The sequence below is a fragment of the Haliotis rufescens genome, unplaced genomic scaffold (assembly GCF_023055435.1).
Source record: "Haliotis rufescens isolate VD_foot unplaced genomic scaffold, xgHalRufe1.0.p SCAF_9, whole genome shotgun sequence".
Classification (NCBI taxonomy): domain Eukaryota; kingdom Metazoa; phylum Mollusca; class Gastropoda; order Lepetellida; family Haliotidae; genus Haliotis; species Haliotis rufescens.
The window spans coordinates 6,400,217-6,416,092 of NW_025964383.1; the positions used below are offsets into that span (position 1 = coordinate 6,400,217).

The 15,876-nt window shown below is 44.2% G+C and overlaps 1 protein-coding gene across 1 annotated transcript; it reads left to right on the forward strand.

Annotated features, from left to right (window-relative positions):
• The first annotated feature begins 272 nt into the window (after window positions 1-272).
• LOC124118727 (monocarboxylate transporter 12-like) lies at window positions 273-14,842 on the forward strand. Its single transcript, XM_046480970.2, has 6 exons — window positions 273-352; window positions 3,428-3,623; window positions 3,797-3,940; window positions 4,067-4,879; window positions 6,819-6,869; window positions 13,210-14,842. The coding sequence occupies exons 2-6, from the start codon at window positions 3,428-3,430 to the stop codon at window positions 13,419-13,421; spliced, it is 1,416 nt and encodes a 471-aa protein (XP_046336926.2). The 5' UTR covers window positions 273-352; the 3' UTR covers window positions 13,422-14,842.
• Window positions 14,843-15,876: the final 1,034 nt, after the last annotated feature.

Here is a 15,876-nt window from a genome sequence, read left to right on the forward strand (position 1 = left end):
ATGTAATTCGTTCCTTGTGCAGTATGCCTACATTGTAGTTTGTTCACCACTTCAACTCCTTTGTTCAACTCCAGTCACATTGTACCCAGTCATTCTGCCTCGTTGACTGGTCATGAAGAAAATATAATATACATATTTTGTCTTGTGTCTGTGCGCACCATGGACATTTTGACAACTTTGTCAGTTCACAAGATGAGGTAAATAAATACATGTTAAGATCAATGGCAAGGGCCGTGGGGCTTAACGTGCAGCTGGTTTTAGGTCAGAGACGCCCTCGCGGAGCTGGGGTTGAAACAAAGGACACGTCTCCTGTTTGGCCATACACTGCCCGCTGATCTGTGGAGTGTCCGAGGTAGGGATCGTTGTCTTTTACATAGAGAGAAGTGCACAGGGATTACGGTTGGATACTATTCGATGTGACTTTGACCTAGGCATAGAGCAAGGCAACACTACTCTCTGTGCTCTGTTCGTTCTTTCAGTTAGTCACATGTGCATTTCAGCTTCCACCTCCCCCTCTCTCTCTATCTCCCTCTCTCTCCCTCTCTTTCTCCCCCTCCCTTTCTTTCCACTTGCAGTCGTAACGTCTCGGTCTCTCTTTGTCGGTCTGTCTGTCTCTGTCTCTGTCTCTATCTATCTATCTATCTATCTATCTATCTATCTATCTATCTATCTATCTTTCTATCTATCTATCTATCTATATCCATACAGAACATTGTATGAGGGTAGGCTGGTATTGTATTGTGATGTAATGCCATCATACAGAACAACGTATAAGGGTAGACTGGTGTTGTATTTTGATGTAATGGCATCAGACAGAACAACGTATAATGGTAGACTGGTGTTGTATTGTGATGTAGTGCCACCCTACAGAACATCGTATAATGGTAGACTGGTGTTGTATTGTGATGTAATGCCACCCTACAGAACATTGTATAAGGGTAGACTGGTGTTGTATTGTGATGTAATGCCACCCTACAGAACATCGTATAAGGGTAGACTGGTGTTGTATTGTGATGTAATGCCATCATACAGAACATTGTATAAGGGTAGACTGGTGATGTATTGTGATGTAATGCCATCATACAGAACATTGTATAAGGGTAGACTGGTGTTGTATTGTGATGGAATGCAACCTTACAGAACATTGTATAAGGGTAGACTGGTGTTATATTGAGATGTAATGCCATCATACAGAACATTGTGTAAGGGTAGACTGGTGTTGTATTGTGATGTAATGCCACCCTACAGAACAATGTATAAGGGTAGACTGGAGTTGTATTGCGATGTAATGCCACCCTACAGAACATTGTATAAGGGTAGACTGGTGTTGTATTGTGATGTAATGCCATTATACAGAACAACGTATAAGGGTAGACTGGTGTTGTATTGTGATGTAATGCCGCCCTACAGAACATTGTATAAGGGTAGACTGGTGTTGTATTGTGATGTAATGCCATCAGACAAAACAACGTATAAGGGTAGACTTGTGTTGTATTGTGATGTAATGCCACCCTAGAGAACATTGTATAAGGGTAGACTGGTTTTGTGTTGTGATGTAATGCCATCATACAGAACAACGTATAAGGGTAGACTGGTGTTGTATTGTGATGTAATGCCACCCTACAGAACATTGTATAAGGGTAGACTGGTGATGTATTGTAATGTAATGCCACCCTACAGAACATTGCATAAGGGTAGACTGGTGTTGTATTGTGATGTAATGCCATCAGACAGAACAACGTATAAGGGTAGACTATTGTTGTATTGTGATGTAATGCCGCCCTACAGAACATTGCATAAGGGTAGACTGGTGTTGTATTGTGATGTAATGCCACCCTACAGAACATTGTATAAGGGTAGACTGGTGTTGTATTGTGATGTAATGCCGCCCTACAGAACATTGTATAAGGGTAGACTGGTGTTGTATTGTGATGTAATGCCATCATACAGAACATTGTATAAGGGTAGACTGGTGTTGTATTGTGATGTAATGCCATCAGACAGAGCAACGTATAAGGGTAGACTGGTGTTGTATTGTGATGTAATGCCATCAGACAGAGCAACGTATAAGGGTAGACTGGTGTTGTATTGTGATGTAATGCCACCATACAGAACAACGTATAAGGGTAGACTGGTGTTGTATTGTGATGTAATGCCACCCTACAGAACATTGAATAAGGGTAGACTCTTGTTGTTTTGTGATGTAATGCCATCATACAGAACAACGTATAAGGGTAGACTGGTGTTGTATTGTGATGTAATGCCATCAGACAGAGCAACTATAAGGGTAGACTGGTGTTGTATTGTGATGTAATGCCACCCTACAGAACATTGAATAAGGGTAGACTCTTGTTGTTTTGTGATGTAATGCCATCATACAGAACAACGTATAAGGGTAGACTCTTGTTGTTTTGTTATGTAATGCCACCCTACAGAACATTGTATAAGGGTAGACTGGTGATGTATTGTGATGTAATGCCACCCTACAGAACATTGCATAAGGGTAGACTGGTGTTGTATTGTGATGTAATGCCATCAGACAGAGCAACGTATAAGGGTAGACTGGTGTTGTATTGTGATGTAATGCCACCCTACAGAACATTGTATAAGGGTAGACTGGTGTTGTATTGTGATGTAATGCCGCCCTACAGAACATTGTATAAGGGTAGACTGGTGTTGTATTGTGATGTAATGCCATCAGACAAAACAACGTATAAGGGTAGACTGGTGATGTATTGTGATGTAATGCCACCCTACAGAACATTGTATAAGGGTAGACTGGTTTTGTATTGTGATGTAATGCCACCCTACAGAACATTGTGTAAGGGTAGACTGGTGTTGTATTGTGATGTAATGCCGCCCTACAGAACATTGTATAAGGGTAGACTGGTGTTGTATTGTGATGTAATGCCAACCTACAGAACATTGTGTTAGGGTAGACTGGTGTTGTATTGTGATGTAATGCCACCCTACAGAACAATGTATAAGGGTAGACTGGAGTTGTATTGTGATGTAATGCCACCCTACAGAACATTGTGTAAGGGTAGACTGGTGTTGTATTGTGATGTAAGGCCACCCTACAGAACAACGTATAAGGGTAGACTGGTGTTGTATTGTGATGTAATGCCATCATACAGAACAACGTATAAGGGTAGACTGGTGTTGTATTGTGATGTAATGCCACCCTACAGAACATTGTATAAGGGTAGACTGGTGTTGTATTTTGTCATCCCGCAGAACACCAAATGATATTGGCCTGTGGGACACTATGAGGATGACCTCATGTCAGCAAGACCCATCATCTCCAATTTTATCTTCAGATGCTAAATTGTAAATCTGTTCCTTATACGTTTTTGACCTCGTATTTCTGTCATCTGTAAATCCTGTTTTCGCAAAGAAGTCATGCTTTTACAATACCTGTTTTCAGATGTCAACTAACGGGAGTATCGACCGTGGTTATGCATGGGTGATTCTGACCGTCAGCTGGCTACAGGTGGTCATCGCGGGCATGTTGTACTATTCTACCGGCGTCATCATAACAGCTGTATTGGAGGAAATGGAAGAGGGAGTCGTAAAGACGTCGTGGGTTGGGTCCTCGTTGTTAGGAACTGTGATGCTGACGGGTAAATACGTTTTTTGAGTGTAGAAAAATTCACAAAGGAACACTTCCACGAGTTTAAGCCACGTTGATTTGGCAAAATAGTTTACACATTTCACACACAATGACCTACGCGGTATATATGCTTACACAGACACTACCGTCTTCCCCTTGAACGGAATGTTCTTATCTTTACAGGTCCAATCACAAGTTCACTTGTAAATTTGCTGGGTTGTCGCCTCTCGTCCATCATTGGAGGAATATTGATTCTGGCCGGCATGGTTGGCGCCTCTTTCGCCAACTCTATCAACATGCTCATTGCATCCTATGGCGTCGTTGTTGGTGAGATATTGGTGTCAAACATAAATTACAAGATTCAAAGTAAAATATATTTTTAATACAGCATACAGAATCACTGAACAGGAGACTTACTAGTGTGATGCCTTGATTTGTTAACTCTCATTTCAGGTCTTGGGATGAGTTTCATGGAGACAGCAGCCATTGTAATCACCGGTCATTACTTCGTCAAGTATCGCCCTCTAGCGGCCGGGATTCAGACGTCCGGTGCAGGGTGGGGAATGCTGATTGGCGCACCACTAGTGCGTCTTCTGTTGGACACTTTCGGTTTAAGTGGAATGTTTCTTATACTGGGCAGTGTTGGAGCCAATTCATGTGTGTGTGGAATGCTCATGAGACCATCGCCATTCGAAAATCAGAGATCATCAACAAGTGATAACATTTTGCAGGAGGAACACAACACAAATAGGCAAATAGTAAGCTGCTTTTTCTATCGATTCAGGGAGATTATATATGAATTTGGACAAATACTGTCCAACGTTAGTTTCCTTTTGTATGCCATATCCTTCGCAACATGGGGTTTTGGGGAATCCGCTTTCCAAATACATCTCCCCAATTATGTGGAATCAAAGGGAACAAGCCAACAGAGGTCGGCCATGTTATTTACAGCCATGGGAATTTCAAGCATGATCGCTCGAGTGCTGGGTGGGTTTGCTGCCAATGATCCTGCAATAGACTCACTGATTCTGCACTTGGGCACAGTCGGTGTTGCTGGTGTGGTCATCATGGTGTTTACATTGTTTTCTGACACTTATCTACAACAAGTCATATTTTCGTGTTTGTATGGCATTTATACTGGAGGACCAATAGCTTTGTTCAACCCCATCACCGCAGATCTAGTTGGAGTGAAACGGCTGGCAACTGGATATGGAGTCAAGAATCTCTTTGTTGGACTATCGCTACTGCTAGGACCTCCATTTGCAGGTGTGTTGACTCTGAAAGTCTTACTGATAACCATACCCATCAATGGAGTAATGCTTTATGTTTTCACTTATATATGTGATTTATAATTGAATGTATACCATAAACCTACTTATGTATGGTGTAAGGGACGGACCATTTTGAAATTAGGAGGATAGGGGGCATTTTTTTTTTGGGGGGGGGGGTAAGTTTTTTCCTTCATTTGTAGGGGGTGAAATGTTTTTCATCTTAAAAGAGAACTAATATGTTTTTATGACAAATTATTTCAAATTAAACCTATGGAAAGAATATAGAACACAATAACTTGACATTCATAGATAGCACTGGGGATTAAGGGTCCTGCCCGGAGGGGACTTATGGTTAGAGGGGATATGCTGAATGTTTGCTGTATACATACAGAAAAAGGAGAAAGAATTTCTGTGCACTTTGGAAACATATTGAAACAATTTGGTTTTTGAGATAAATGATGTTTTAAAGAAACCTATTGATGTGGTTTGCACTGTAACAATACCCCTGAACATCGTGGAGCTTTTGTCCTCAAAAGCGTTTTAAAAATAGTGACAATATTGAAAGTACATGTATACAGTACAATGCATTTCTCCAATCACAAAGATCAGTTTTTTTCTCAGACTGGTCAGGATTAGGACATACTTACTTACATCATCACAAAATAGAAACAGGTGACGCCAGACCCATTAGACTCCCTTTTCAAAGCAAAACGCAGCCATGTTCCAGGCAGGTGCAAGAAATGTTAGTAGCCAATATCATTCAGCCCAGTTCTTCTGAATGGCACTCTTCTGTTGTCATGGTTAAAAACGAGACAGCTCTTACCGCTTTGCCGTAGATTATAGACGATTATAGACGTCAATGCAGTTACCAAGCCTATATCTTCCTCTCTACCACGTTTTGAAGATGTTGTTGATGACACTTATTGGCGACAGCCATGCAAACATTTTTACTGTCCTTGATAGTGCTAGTGGCTTTTGGAAAATACCACTCCATCCAGACACAAAATGAAATCAGCCTTCTTTACACCCAATCAAGTTTTCGAGCGGAATTGCCTTCCTTTCGGCCCTCAAAAATGCTCCTATGGCATTTCAGCTCACCATTTCAAGCATTAAATGAACTGGCGTTATATATTAATATATGACGATGACATCATAATATTTCTAGAACGTTTCACAAGATTTGAATCCCCTGAAGGCAGTATTCCAATAGATCAAATGAGCAGGACAGAGCATTTACAAATGTAAATTCTCGACCAAACAAGTCACCAATTTAGGGCATATATTCAGCAAAGATGTCGATCCTTTAAAAATAGATTCACACGGATCCCATCCCCCTAAAAATGTCCACAACATACATCATTTGGTTTGGCCTTGTATAATCACAAATTTGTAGAAAAGTTTTCTGACATCACCTACCCTCTATGTAACCTTCGAAAAGAAGATGCGTCTTTCAAATGGTCCAATAAATGCCAACAGGCAATTGAAAAGCTTAAATAAGCCCTTACTTTCTTGCCCCCATCCTTGCATATCCGGACCCAAACAAACCCTTCATCCTCACAACTGATGCATCACCAACTGCAATAGGGTACATTTTAAGCTAACTTGATTCTCCTGGCGTATCTTGTAATGATGTTGTAAATTCATGACTTTTGACAATACAGGTATCTTCCTTGACTATACTCTGTATTGATGAGGATGGCTATTTTGCAGTTGAGACTTTTTATTGAGGCTGAATTATTTTTTTCAAGCAGATAGAGGCTTGGAGTTGTTATATTTACACAAAATATCAGCAATTAGCAAATATTTCTCTTTATTTTTCTTGTTAACTTTTGTTTATAGTATTATTGAGAATATAGTGTTCCTAGACTCGAAGGAATTTTGCTAAGCCCATAGATTTTCGTCTTCTGAAAGCTTTAATGACTTTTACTCTGCAGGTATGGTGCTGGACGTCTCAGGGAGCTATGATGTCAGCTACTTGTGTTCAGGTGAGTCTGGGGGAGCTATGATGTCAGCTACTTGTGTTCAGGTGAGTCTGGGGTAGCTATGATGTCAGCTTCTTGTGTTCAGGTGAGTCTTGGGGAGCTATGATGTCAGCTATTTGTGTTCAGGTGAGTCGCGGAAAGCTGTGATGTCAGCTACTTGTGTTCAGGTGAGTCTCGGGGAGCTATGATGTCATCTACTTGTGTTCATGTGAGTCTCAGGGAGCTGTGATGTCAGCTACCAGTGTTCAGGTGAGTCTCGGGCAGCTATGATGTCAGCTACTTGTGTTCAGGTGAGTCTCAGGGAGCTGTGATGTCAGCTACCAGTGTTCAGGTGAGTCTCGGGCAGCTATGATGTCAGCTACTTGTGTTCAGGTGAGTCTCAGGGAGCTGTGATGTCAGCTACCAGTGTTCAGGTGAGTCTTGGGTAGCTATGATGTCAGCTTCTTGTGTTCAGGTGAGTCTCAGGGAGCTGTGATGTCATCTACTTGTCTTCAGGTGAGTCTCGGGGAGCTATGATGTCATCTACATGTGTTCAGGTGAGTCTCCTGAAGCTATGATGTCATAATATTGTGTCCAGGTGAGTCTCAGGGAGCTATGATGTCAGCAACTTGTGTTAAGGTGAGTCTCCTGGAGCTATGATGTCAGCTACTTGTGTTCAGGTGAGTCTCGGAGAGCTATGGTGTCAGCTACTTGTGTTCATGTGAGTCTCGGAGAGCTATGATGTTAGCTACATGTGTTCAGGTGAGTCTCCTGAAGCTATGATGTCATAATTTTGTGTCCAGGTGAGTCTCAGGGAGCTATGATGTCAGCTACTTGTGTTCAGGTGAGTCTCGGGGAGCTATGATGTCAGCTCCTTGTGTTCAGGTGAGTCTCGGGGAGCTATGGTGTCAGCTTTTCTTCAGGTGAGTCTCGGGGAGCTATGGTGTCAGCTACTTGTGTTCAGGTGAGTCTCGGGGAGCTGTGATGTCAGCTACTTGTGTTCAGGTGAGTCTCGAGGAGCTATGATATCAGTTACTTGTGTTCAGGTGAGTCTCAGGGAGCTGTGATGTCGCTACTTGTGTTCAGGTGAGTCGCGGGGAGCTATGATGTCAGTTACTTGTGTTCAGGTGAGTCTCAGGGAGCTGTGATGTTAGCTACTTGTGTTCAGGTCAGTGTCGGAGAGCTATGATGTCAGCTACTTGTGTTCAGGTGAGTCTGGTGGGGAGCGATGATGCCAGCTACTTGTATTCAGATGAGTCTCGGGGACCTATGATGTCAGCTTCTTATCTTCAGGTGAGTCTCGAGGAGCTATGATGTCAGCTACTTGTGTTCCGGTGAGCCGCAGGGAGGTGTGATGTCAGCTACTTGTGTTCAGGTGACTCTCGGGGAGCTATGATGTCAGCTACTTGTGTACAGGTGAGTCTCGGGGACCTGCGATGTCAGCTACTTGTGTTCAGGTGAGTCTCGGGAGCTATGATGTCATCAACTTGTGTTCAGGTGAGTCGCAGGGAGCTATGATGTCAGCTACTTGTGATCAGGTGAGTCTCCTGAAGCTATGATGTCATAATTCTGTGTCCAGGTGAGTCTCAGGGAGCTATGATGTCAGCTACTTGTGTTCAGGTGAGTCTCCTGGAGCTATGATGTCCGCTACTTGTGTTCAGGTGAGTCTCGGGGAGCTATGATGTCAACTACTTGTGTTCAGGTGAGTTTGATGGGGAGCTGTGATGTCAGCTACTTGTGTTCAAGGGAGTCTCGGGTAGCTATGGTGTCAGCTACTGTTCAGGTGAGTCTCGGGGAGCTATTATGTCAGTTACTTGTATACAGGTGAGTCTCGGGGAGCTATGATGTCAGCTACTTGTGTTCAGGTGAGTCTTGGGGAGCTATGATATCAGGTACTTGTGTACAGGTGAGTCTCGGGGAGCTATGATGTCAAGTACTTGTGTACAGGTGAGTCTCAGGGAGCTATGATGTCAGCTACTTGTGTTGAGGTGAGTCTCAGGGAGCTGTGATGTCATCTACTTGTGTTCAGGTGAGTCTCGGGGAGCTATCATGTCATCTACTTGTGTTCAGGTGAGTCTCGGAGAGCTATGATGTCAGCTACTTGTGTTGAGGTGAGTCTCAGGAGCTGTGATGTCATCTACTTGTGTTCAGGTGAGTTTCGGGGAGCTATGATGTCATCTACTTGTGTTCAGGTGAGTCTCCTGAAGCTATGATGTCATAATTTTGTGTCCAGGTGAGTCTCAGGGAGCTATGGTGTCAGCTACTTGTGTTCAGGTGAGTCTTCTGGAGCTATGATGTCAGCTACTTGTGTTCAGGTGAGTCTTCTGGAGCTATGATGTCAGCTACTTGTGTTCGGGTGAGTCTCAGAGAGCTATGATGTTAGCTACTTGTGTTCAGGTGAGTTTGATGGGGTGCGATGATGTCAGCTACTTGTGTTCAGGTGAGTCTCGGGGAGCTATGATGTCAGGTACTTGTGTACAGGTGAGTCTCGGGGAGCTATGATGTCAAGTACTTGTGTACAGGTGAGTCTCGGGGAGCTATGATGTCAGCTACTTGTGTTTAGGTGAGTCTTGGGGAGATATGATGTCAGGTACTTGTGCTCAGGTGAGTCTCTAGGAGCTGTGATGTCAGCTACTTGTGTTCAGGTAAGTCTCCGAGAGCTGTAATGTCAGATACTTGTGTTCAGGTGAGTCTCGGGGAGCTATGATGTCAGCTACATGTGTTCAGGTAAGTGTCCTGGAGCCGTGATGTCATCTTTTTGTGTTCAGGTGAGTCGCAGGGAGTTTTGATGTCAGCTACTAGTGTTTAGGTGAGTCTCGGGTAGCTATAGAGTCAGCTACTGTTCAGGTGAGTCTTGGGGAGCTATGATGTCAGCTACTTGTGTTCAGGTGAGTCGCGGGGAGCTATGATGTCAGCTTCTTGTGTTCAGGTGAGTCTCGGGGAGCTGTGATGTCAGCTACTTGTGTTCAGGTGAGTCTCGGGGAGCTATGGTGTCAGCTACTTTTCTTCAGGTGAGTCTCGGGGAGCTATGGTGTCAGCTACTTGTGTTCAGGTGAGTCTCGGGGAGCTGTGTTGTCAGCTACTTGTGTTCAGGTGAGTCTCGAGGAGCTATGATGTCAGTTACTTGTGTTCAGGTGAGTCTCGGGGAGCTGTGATGTCAGCTACTTGTGTTCAGGTGAGTCTCGGGGAGCTGTGATGTCAGTTACTTGTGTTCAGGTGAGTCTCAGGGAGCTGTGATGTTAGCTACTTGTGTTCAGGTGAGTGTCGGAGAGCTATGATGTCAGCTACTTGTGTTCAGATGAGTCTCGGGGACCTATGATGTCAGCTTCTTATCTTCAGGTGAGTCTCGAGGAGCTATGATGTCAGCTACTTGTGTTCCGGTGAGCCGCAGGGAGCTGTGATGTCAGCTACTTGTGTTAAGGTGACTCTCGGGGAGCTATGATGTCAGCTACTTGTGTACAGGTGAGTCTCGGGGACCTGTGATGTCAGCTACTTGTGTTCAGGTGAGTCTCGGGAGCTATGATGGCACCTTCAGTGTTCAGGTGAGTCTCGGGGAGCTATGATGTCATCAACTTGTGTTCAGGTGAGTCGCGAGGAGGTATGATGTCAGCTAATTGTGATCAGGTGAGTCTCCTGAAGCTATGATGTCATCATTCTGTGTCCAGGTGAGTCTCAGGGAGCTATGATGTCAGCTACTTGTGTTCAGGTGAGTCTCCTGGAGCTATGATGTCAACTCGTGTTCAGGTGAGTCTCGAGGAGCTATGATGTCAACTACTTGTGTTCAGGTGAGTTTGATGGGGAGCTATGATGTCAGCTACTTGTGTTCAAGGGAGTCTCGGGTAGCTATGGTGTCAGCTACTGTTTAGGTGAGTCTCGGGGAGCTATTATGTCAGTTACTTGTATACAGGTGAGTCTCGGGGAGCTATGATGTCAGCTACTTGTGTTCAGGTGAGTCTTTGGGAGCTATGATATCAGGTACTTGTGTACAGGTGAGTCTCGGGGAGCTATGATGTCAAGTACTTGTGTACAGGTGAGTCTAAGGGAGCTATGATGTCAGCTACTTGTGTTCAGGTGAGTCTTGGGGAGCTATGATGTCAGCTACTTGTGCTCAGGTGAGTCTCTAGGAGCTGTGATGTCAGCTACTTGTGTTCAGGTAAGTCTCCGAGAGCTTTAATGTCAGCTACTAGTGTTCAGGTGAGTCTCGGGAAGCTATGATGTCAGCTACATGTGTTCAGGTAAGTGTCCTGGAGCCGTGATGTCATCTTTTTGTGTTCAGGTGAGTCGCAGGGAGTTTTGATGTCAGCTACTAGTGTTTAGGTGAGTCGCGGGGAGCTATGGTGTTAGCTACTTGTGTTCTGATGAGTCTCGTGGAACTATGATGTTAGCTACTTGTGTTTAGGTGAGTCTCGGGGAGCTATGACGTCATCTGCTTGTGTTCAGGTGAGTCTCGGAGAGCTGTGATGTCAGCTACTTGTGTTCAGGTGAGTGTCAGGGAGCTTTGAGGTCAGCTACTTGTCTTCAGGTGAGTCGCGGGGAGCTGTTATGTCAGCTACTTGTGTTCAGGTGAGTCTTGGGGACCTATGATGTCAGCTGCTTTTGCTCAGGTGAGTCTCGTGGAGCTATGATGCAGATGTCAGCTACTTGTGTTCAGGTGAGTCTCGGGGAGCTATGATGTCAGCTCCTTGTCTTAAAGGTGTGTTTCTGGGAGCTGTGATGTCATCTACTTGTCTTCAGGTAAGTCTCGAGGAGCTATGATGTCAGCTACTTTTGTTCAGGTGAGTCTCGGGGACCTATGATGTCAGCTGCTTTTGCTCAGATGAATCTCGTGGAGCTATGAGTGGAGCTATGATGTCAGCTACTTGTGTTCAGGTGATTCTCGGGGAGCTATGATGTCAGCTCCTTGTCTTGAGGTGTGTCTCTGGGAGCTGTGATGTTAGCTACTTGTGTTCAGGTGAGTCTCAGGGAGCTGTGATGTCATCTACTTGTCTTCAGGTGAGTCTCTGGGAGATGGATGTCATCTACTTGTGTTCAGGTGAGTCTCAGGGTGCTGTGATGTCATCTACTTGTGTTCAGGTGAGTCTCAGGGAGCTGTGAGGTCATCAACTTTTGTTCAGGTGAGTCTCGTGGAGCTATGAAGTCAGCTACTTGTGTTCAGGTGAGTCTCGGGGAGCTATGATGTGAGCTCCTTGTCTTCATGTGAGTCTCTGGGAGCTGTGATGTCATCTACTTGTGTTGAGGTGAGTCTCGCGGAGCTGTGATGTGAGCTACTTGTGTTCAGGTGAGTCTCGGGGAGCTATGATGTCACCTTCTTTGTTCAGGTGAGTCTCGCGGAGCTATGATGTCATCAACTTGTGTTCAGGTAAGTTGCGGGGAGTAATGATGTCAGCTACTTGTGTTCAGGTAAGTCTCGGGGAGCTATGATGTAAGCTGCTTGTGTTCAGGTGAGTCTCTATGAGCTGTGATGTCAGGTACTTGTGTTCAGGTGAGTCTCGGGGTGCTATGATGTCATCAACTTGTGTTCAGGTGAGTCGCGGGGTGGTATGATGTCAGCTACTGTTCAGGTGAGCCTCTGGGAGCTATGATGTCAGCTAGTTGTGTTGAGGTGAGTCTCGGGGAGCTGTGATGTCATCTACTTGTGTTCAGGTGAGTCTCGGGGAGCTATGATGTCATCTACTTGTCTTGAGATGAGTCTCAGGGAGCTATGATGTCAGCTCCTTGTCTTGAGTTGAGGTGTGTCTCTGTGAGCTGTCATCTACTTGTGTTCAGGTGAGTCGCGGGGTGCTGTGATGTCAGCTACTTGTGTTCAGGTGAGTCTCAGGGAGCTGTGATGTTAGCTACTTGTGTTCAGGTGAGTCTCGGGGAGCTGTGATGTAAGCTGCTTGTGTTCAGGTGAGTCTCGGGGAGCTGTGATGTAAGCTGCTTGTGTTCAGGTGAGTCTCAGGAGCTGTGATGTCATCAACTTGTGTTCAGGTGAGTCGCGGGGTGCTGTGATGTCAGCTACTTGTGTTCAGGTGAGTCTCAAGGAGCTGTGATGTCAGCTACTTGTATTCGGGTGAGTCTCGGGGAGCTATGATGTCAGCTCCTTGTCTTGAGGTGTGTCTCTGGGAGCTGTGACGTCATCTATTTGTGTTCAGATGAGTCTCGGGGAGCTATGATGTCACCTTCTGTGTTCAGGTGAGTTTGGGGGAGCTGTCATGTGAGCTACTTGTCTTAAGGTGTCTTTAAGAATCGGAACATGAGGCTCTTTTGGAATTAGTTTTATTGGATTTTGTGATCTCTTTTAAGATTAAGAACACACATCGAGCTGTATATGCAAAACGCAATATCATGATCAGTGAACAATAATTCGGCATTTCTATTGCAGGTGCCTCCCTTGTTGTGGCTAGTCTGTTGTCTATTCCAATAGCTGCATTAAAAAAGACCGATCAAATCAAGCAACACACGGAGGCTGATATTGAGATGACAGTGAACCCTGTATCTATTGAGGACGATAAAGATGAAACTAGCGCCAAATTAGAGCCCCTTTTAACCCGTCGATTGGATTCTGTTGGGGAGAAGAGTGCTGACACTGCATAACGGGGGGAGCACATACGAAACAAGTTACTGTGTTGTTCAACAACACTTTAGTTACACCACAGATGCTGTGAGTCGATTTGGTCGCCAATGCAACTGAGCAGGAGACTGGGCTACCGTGTGTAGGGACAGCGTCAATAAACATTGAGGCAGTGTCTATACGCCTTTCTGAACACCGATGGGTTGGTTACCTGTGATCTCTGAAAACTTCGATAATAAAGAGGCTGCATGTTAATTAATTTCTTCAACCTAAACAAACAGACAAAAAGAACGACGGAAGCTCATATTGTGCCGTTACTAATTTTGGAAATACCCCTGTGGTTAAAAAGTAATATATAAAAGTATCCCTGCAGTGAAAGCATTTTCGGATTTCGGATTGCGTGGATAATACGATTGCTACACCCTTGTTGTCATCCATGTTTCATGGTATAGCCCCACACCTGTGTATTTTGCCGTCAATTACTTGACAAGCACATGGAATTATTACAGGTATAATTAGTGATATTGGTGGTTGGTTGTCCTGGAACCATGACGCCACATCCTTCTACCGTCAGTTTGATAACATAGTCTGCAAACATAGGAATGAGCGGATCTTCAAGTCATTCAGCGAGCGTTGGCGATCTCATAAGGTCGGACAAGGAGAACAGCAGAGGCTCGACGAATGAACAGGTTTATCCTTTGGTTGGTGTTGAATAACCTGGCGACTATTAAAAAGAACATTGTGAAATCAGTCCCTTAATATACAGGGGTAATCACGAGAACTCTAAGTCATTTTTATCATTGAAACAAGGTGTAACCTCGGACGTACGCCTTTGTAAACAAACTACAAAGACAAGTAGTTATGTCCAGGTTCGCCCCTATATTTGTCAACCATCAGTATATGCAAAAAAGGAAAACAAGACAAAGACCACTTCTTTAATAAACTAACGTGATATAGATATAGAGTGGCAATGTATTATGCATAACTGATTATCTATAGGCAAACAATGTTTATTCTAAGTTAAATTATGTATGTTTTTTAATGTATTGGTTCCACGTATATATAACATATTTACTTATGCTCATACTAATTTATCTTGAATATGTTAGAACGCAGTCCCCGTTCATCCCCGTGTTGTGTTGGACTTTCAAGTGTATTCAAAATACTGCCAGGGCTGGAGTTTGGGGATTAGCTGTAATGGGAGCCGGCTTTGAAACAATCAAGTCGCAGAATAACAGCAACATATGTTATATTTGAAAATGTACGGTAAATTGTACAGAGTAATTCTCCGAGGGATGTAATATCTTACTCGGATACATACGGTACAGGTTATACCTGATGTTTAGTAGATATTTGACGAAGATTATGTTTCCTATCAATACAGACCTCGACAAGACATTTTAATAATCGAATACGGAATACTTAAACCCTTACACCTTGCACTCTCTATCAAATAAAACTAAAGTATCATTCTGTGTTAATTGTCCATCCTATACCACTATATCACGTCGGATTTAGAATTACCATAAAGTTGTATTTTCTGTAAATGTAAAGACACATTTAGAAGATTGTGTTTCTTGTAAGTTAATCATACCATTCATTATGACCTTGCTTCCTATACACCCACAATGGTCATAATGCATGGTATTGTACAGCATAATTAACTTATAAGAAACACAATCCAGTCTACTTTCTAATGGTTACCAGGAATATCAGAGGCCAAGCAAATGGTCGAGTCCAGTTAATCCCCACGTTCGCATTATCTTCATGCTACAACCTTCCACGCGTACATTGTTGACATCAACACCTCGTGTGACCCTTTGTATATTTCGCCATGTATAGAAAAGACATGGGAAACCAGTTTGTTTTTAGTCAGCCAGCCAACCAGCCAGCCAGACAGACAGACAGCCACTCACTCACTCACTCACTCACTCACTCACTCACTCACTCACTCACTCACTCACTCACTCACTCACTCACTCACTCACTCACTCACTCACTCACTCACTCACTCACTCACTCACTCACTCACTCACTCACTCACTCACTCACTCACTCACTCACTCACTCACTCACTCACTCACTCACTCACTCACTCACTCACTCACTCACTCACTCACTCACTCACTCACTCACTCACTCACTCACTCACTCACTCACTCACTCACTCACTCACTCACTCACTCACTCACTCACTCACTCACTCACTCACTCACTCACTCACTCACTCACTCACTCACTCACTCACTCACTCACTCACTCACTCACTCACTCACTCACTCACTCACTCACTCACTCACTCACTCACTCACTCACTCACTCACTCACTCACTCACTCACTCACTCACTCACTCACTCACTCACTCACTCACTCACTCACTCACTCACTCACTCACTCACTCACTCACTCACTCACTCACTCACTCACTCACTCACTCACTCACTCACTCACTCACTCACTCACTCACTCACTCACTC

Bases quoted from the DNA above. Each gene is read 5' to 3' on its own strand.
- LOC124118727 (XM_046480970.2), top strand. From the start codon at position 3,428: ATGTCAACTAACGGGAGTATCGACCGTGGTTATGCATGGGTGATTCTG. The intron at 3,941-4,066 runs GTGAGATATTGG...CTCTCATTTCAG, and splicing joins ATCCTATGGCGTCGTTGTTG to GTCTTGGGATGAGTTTCATG. The intron at 4,880-6,818 runs GTGTGTTGACTC...TTTACTCTGCAG, and splicing joins GCTAGGACCTCCATTTGCAG to GTATGGTGCTGGACGTCTCA.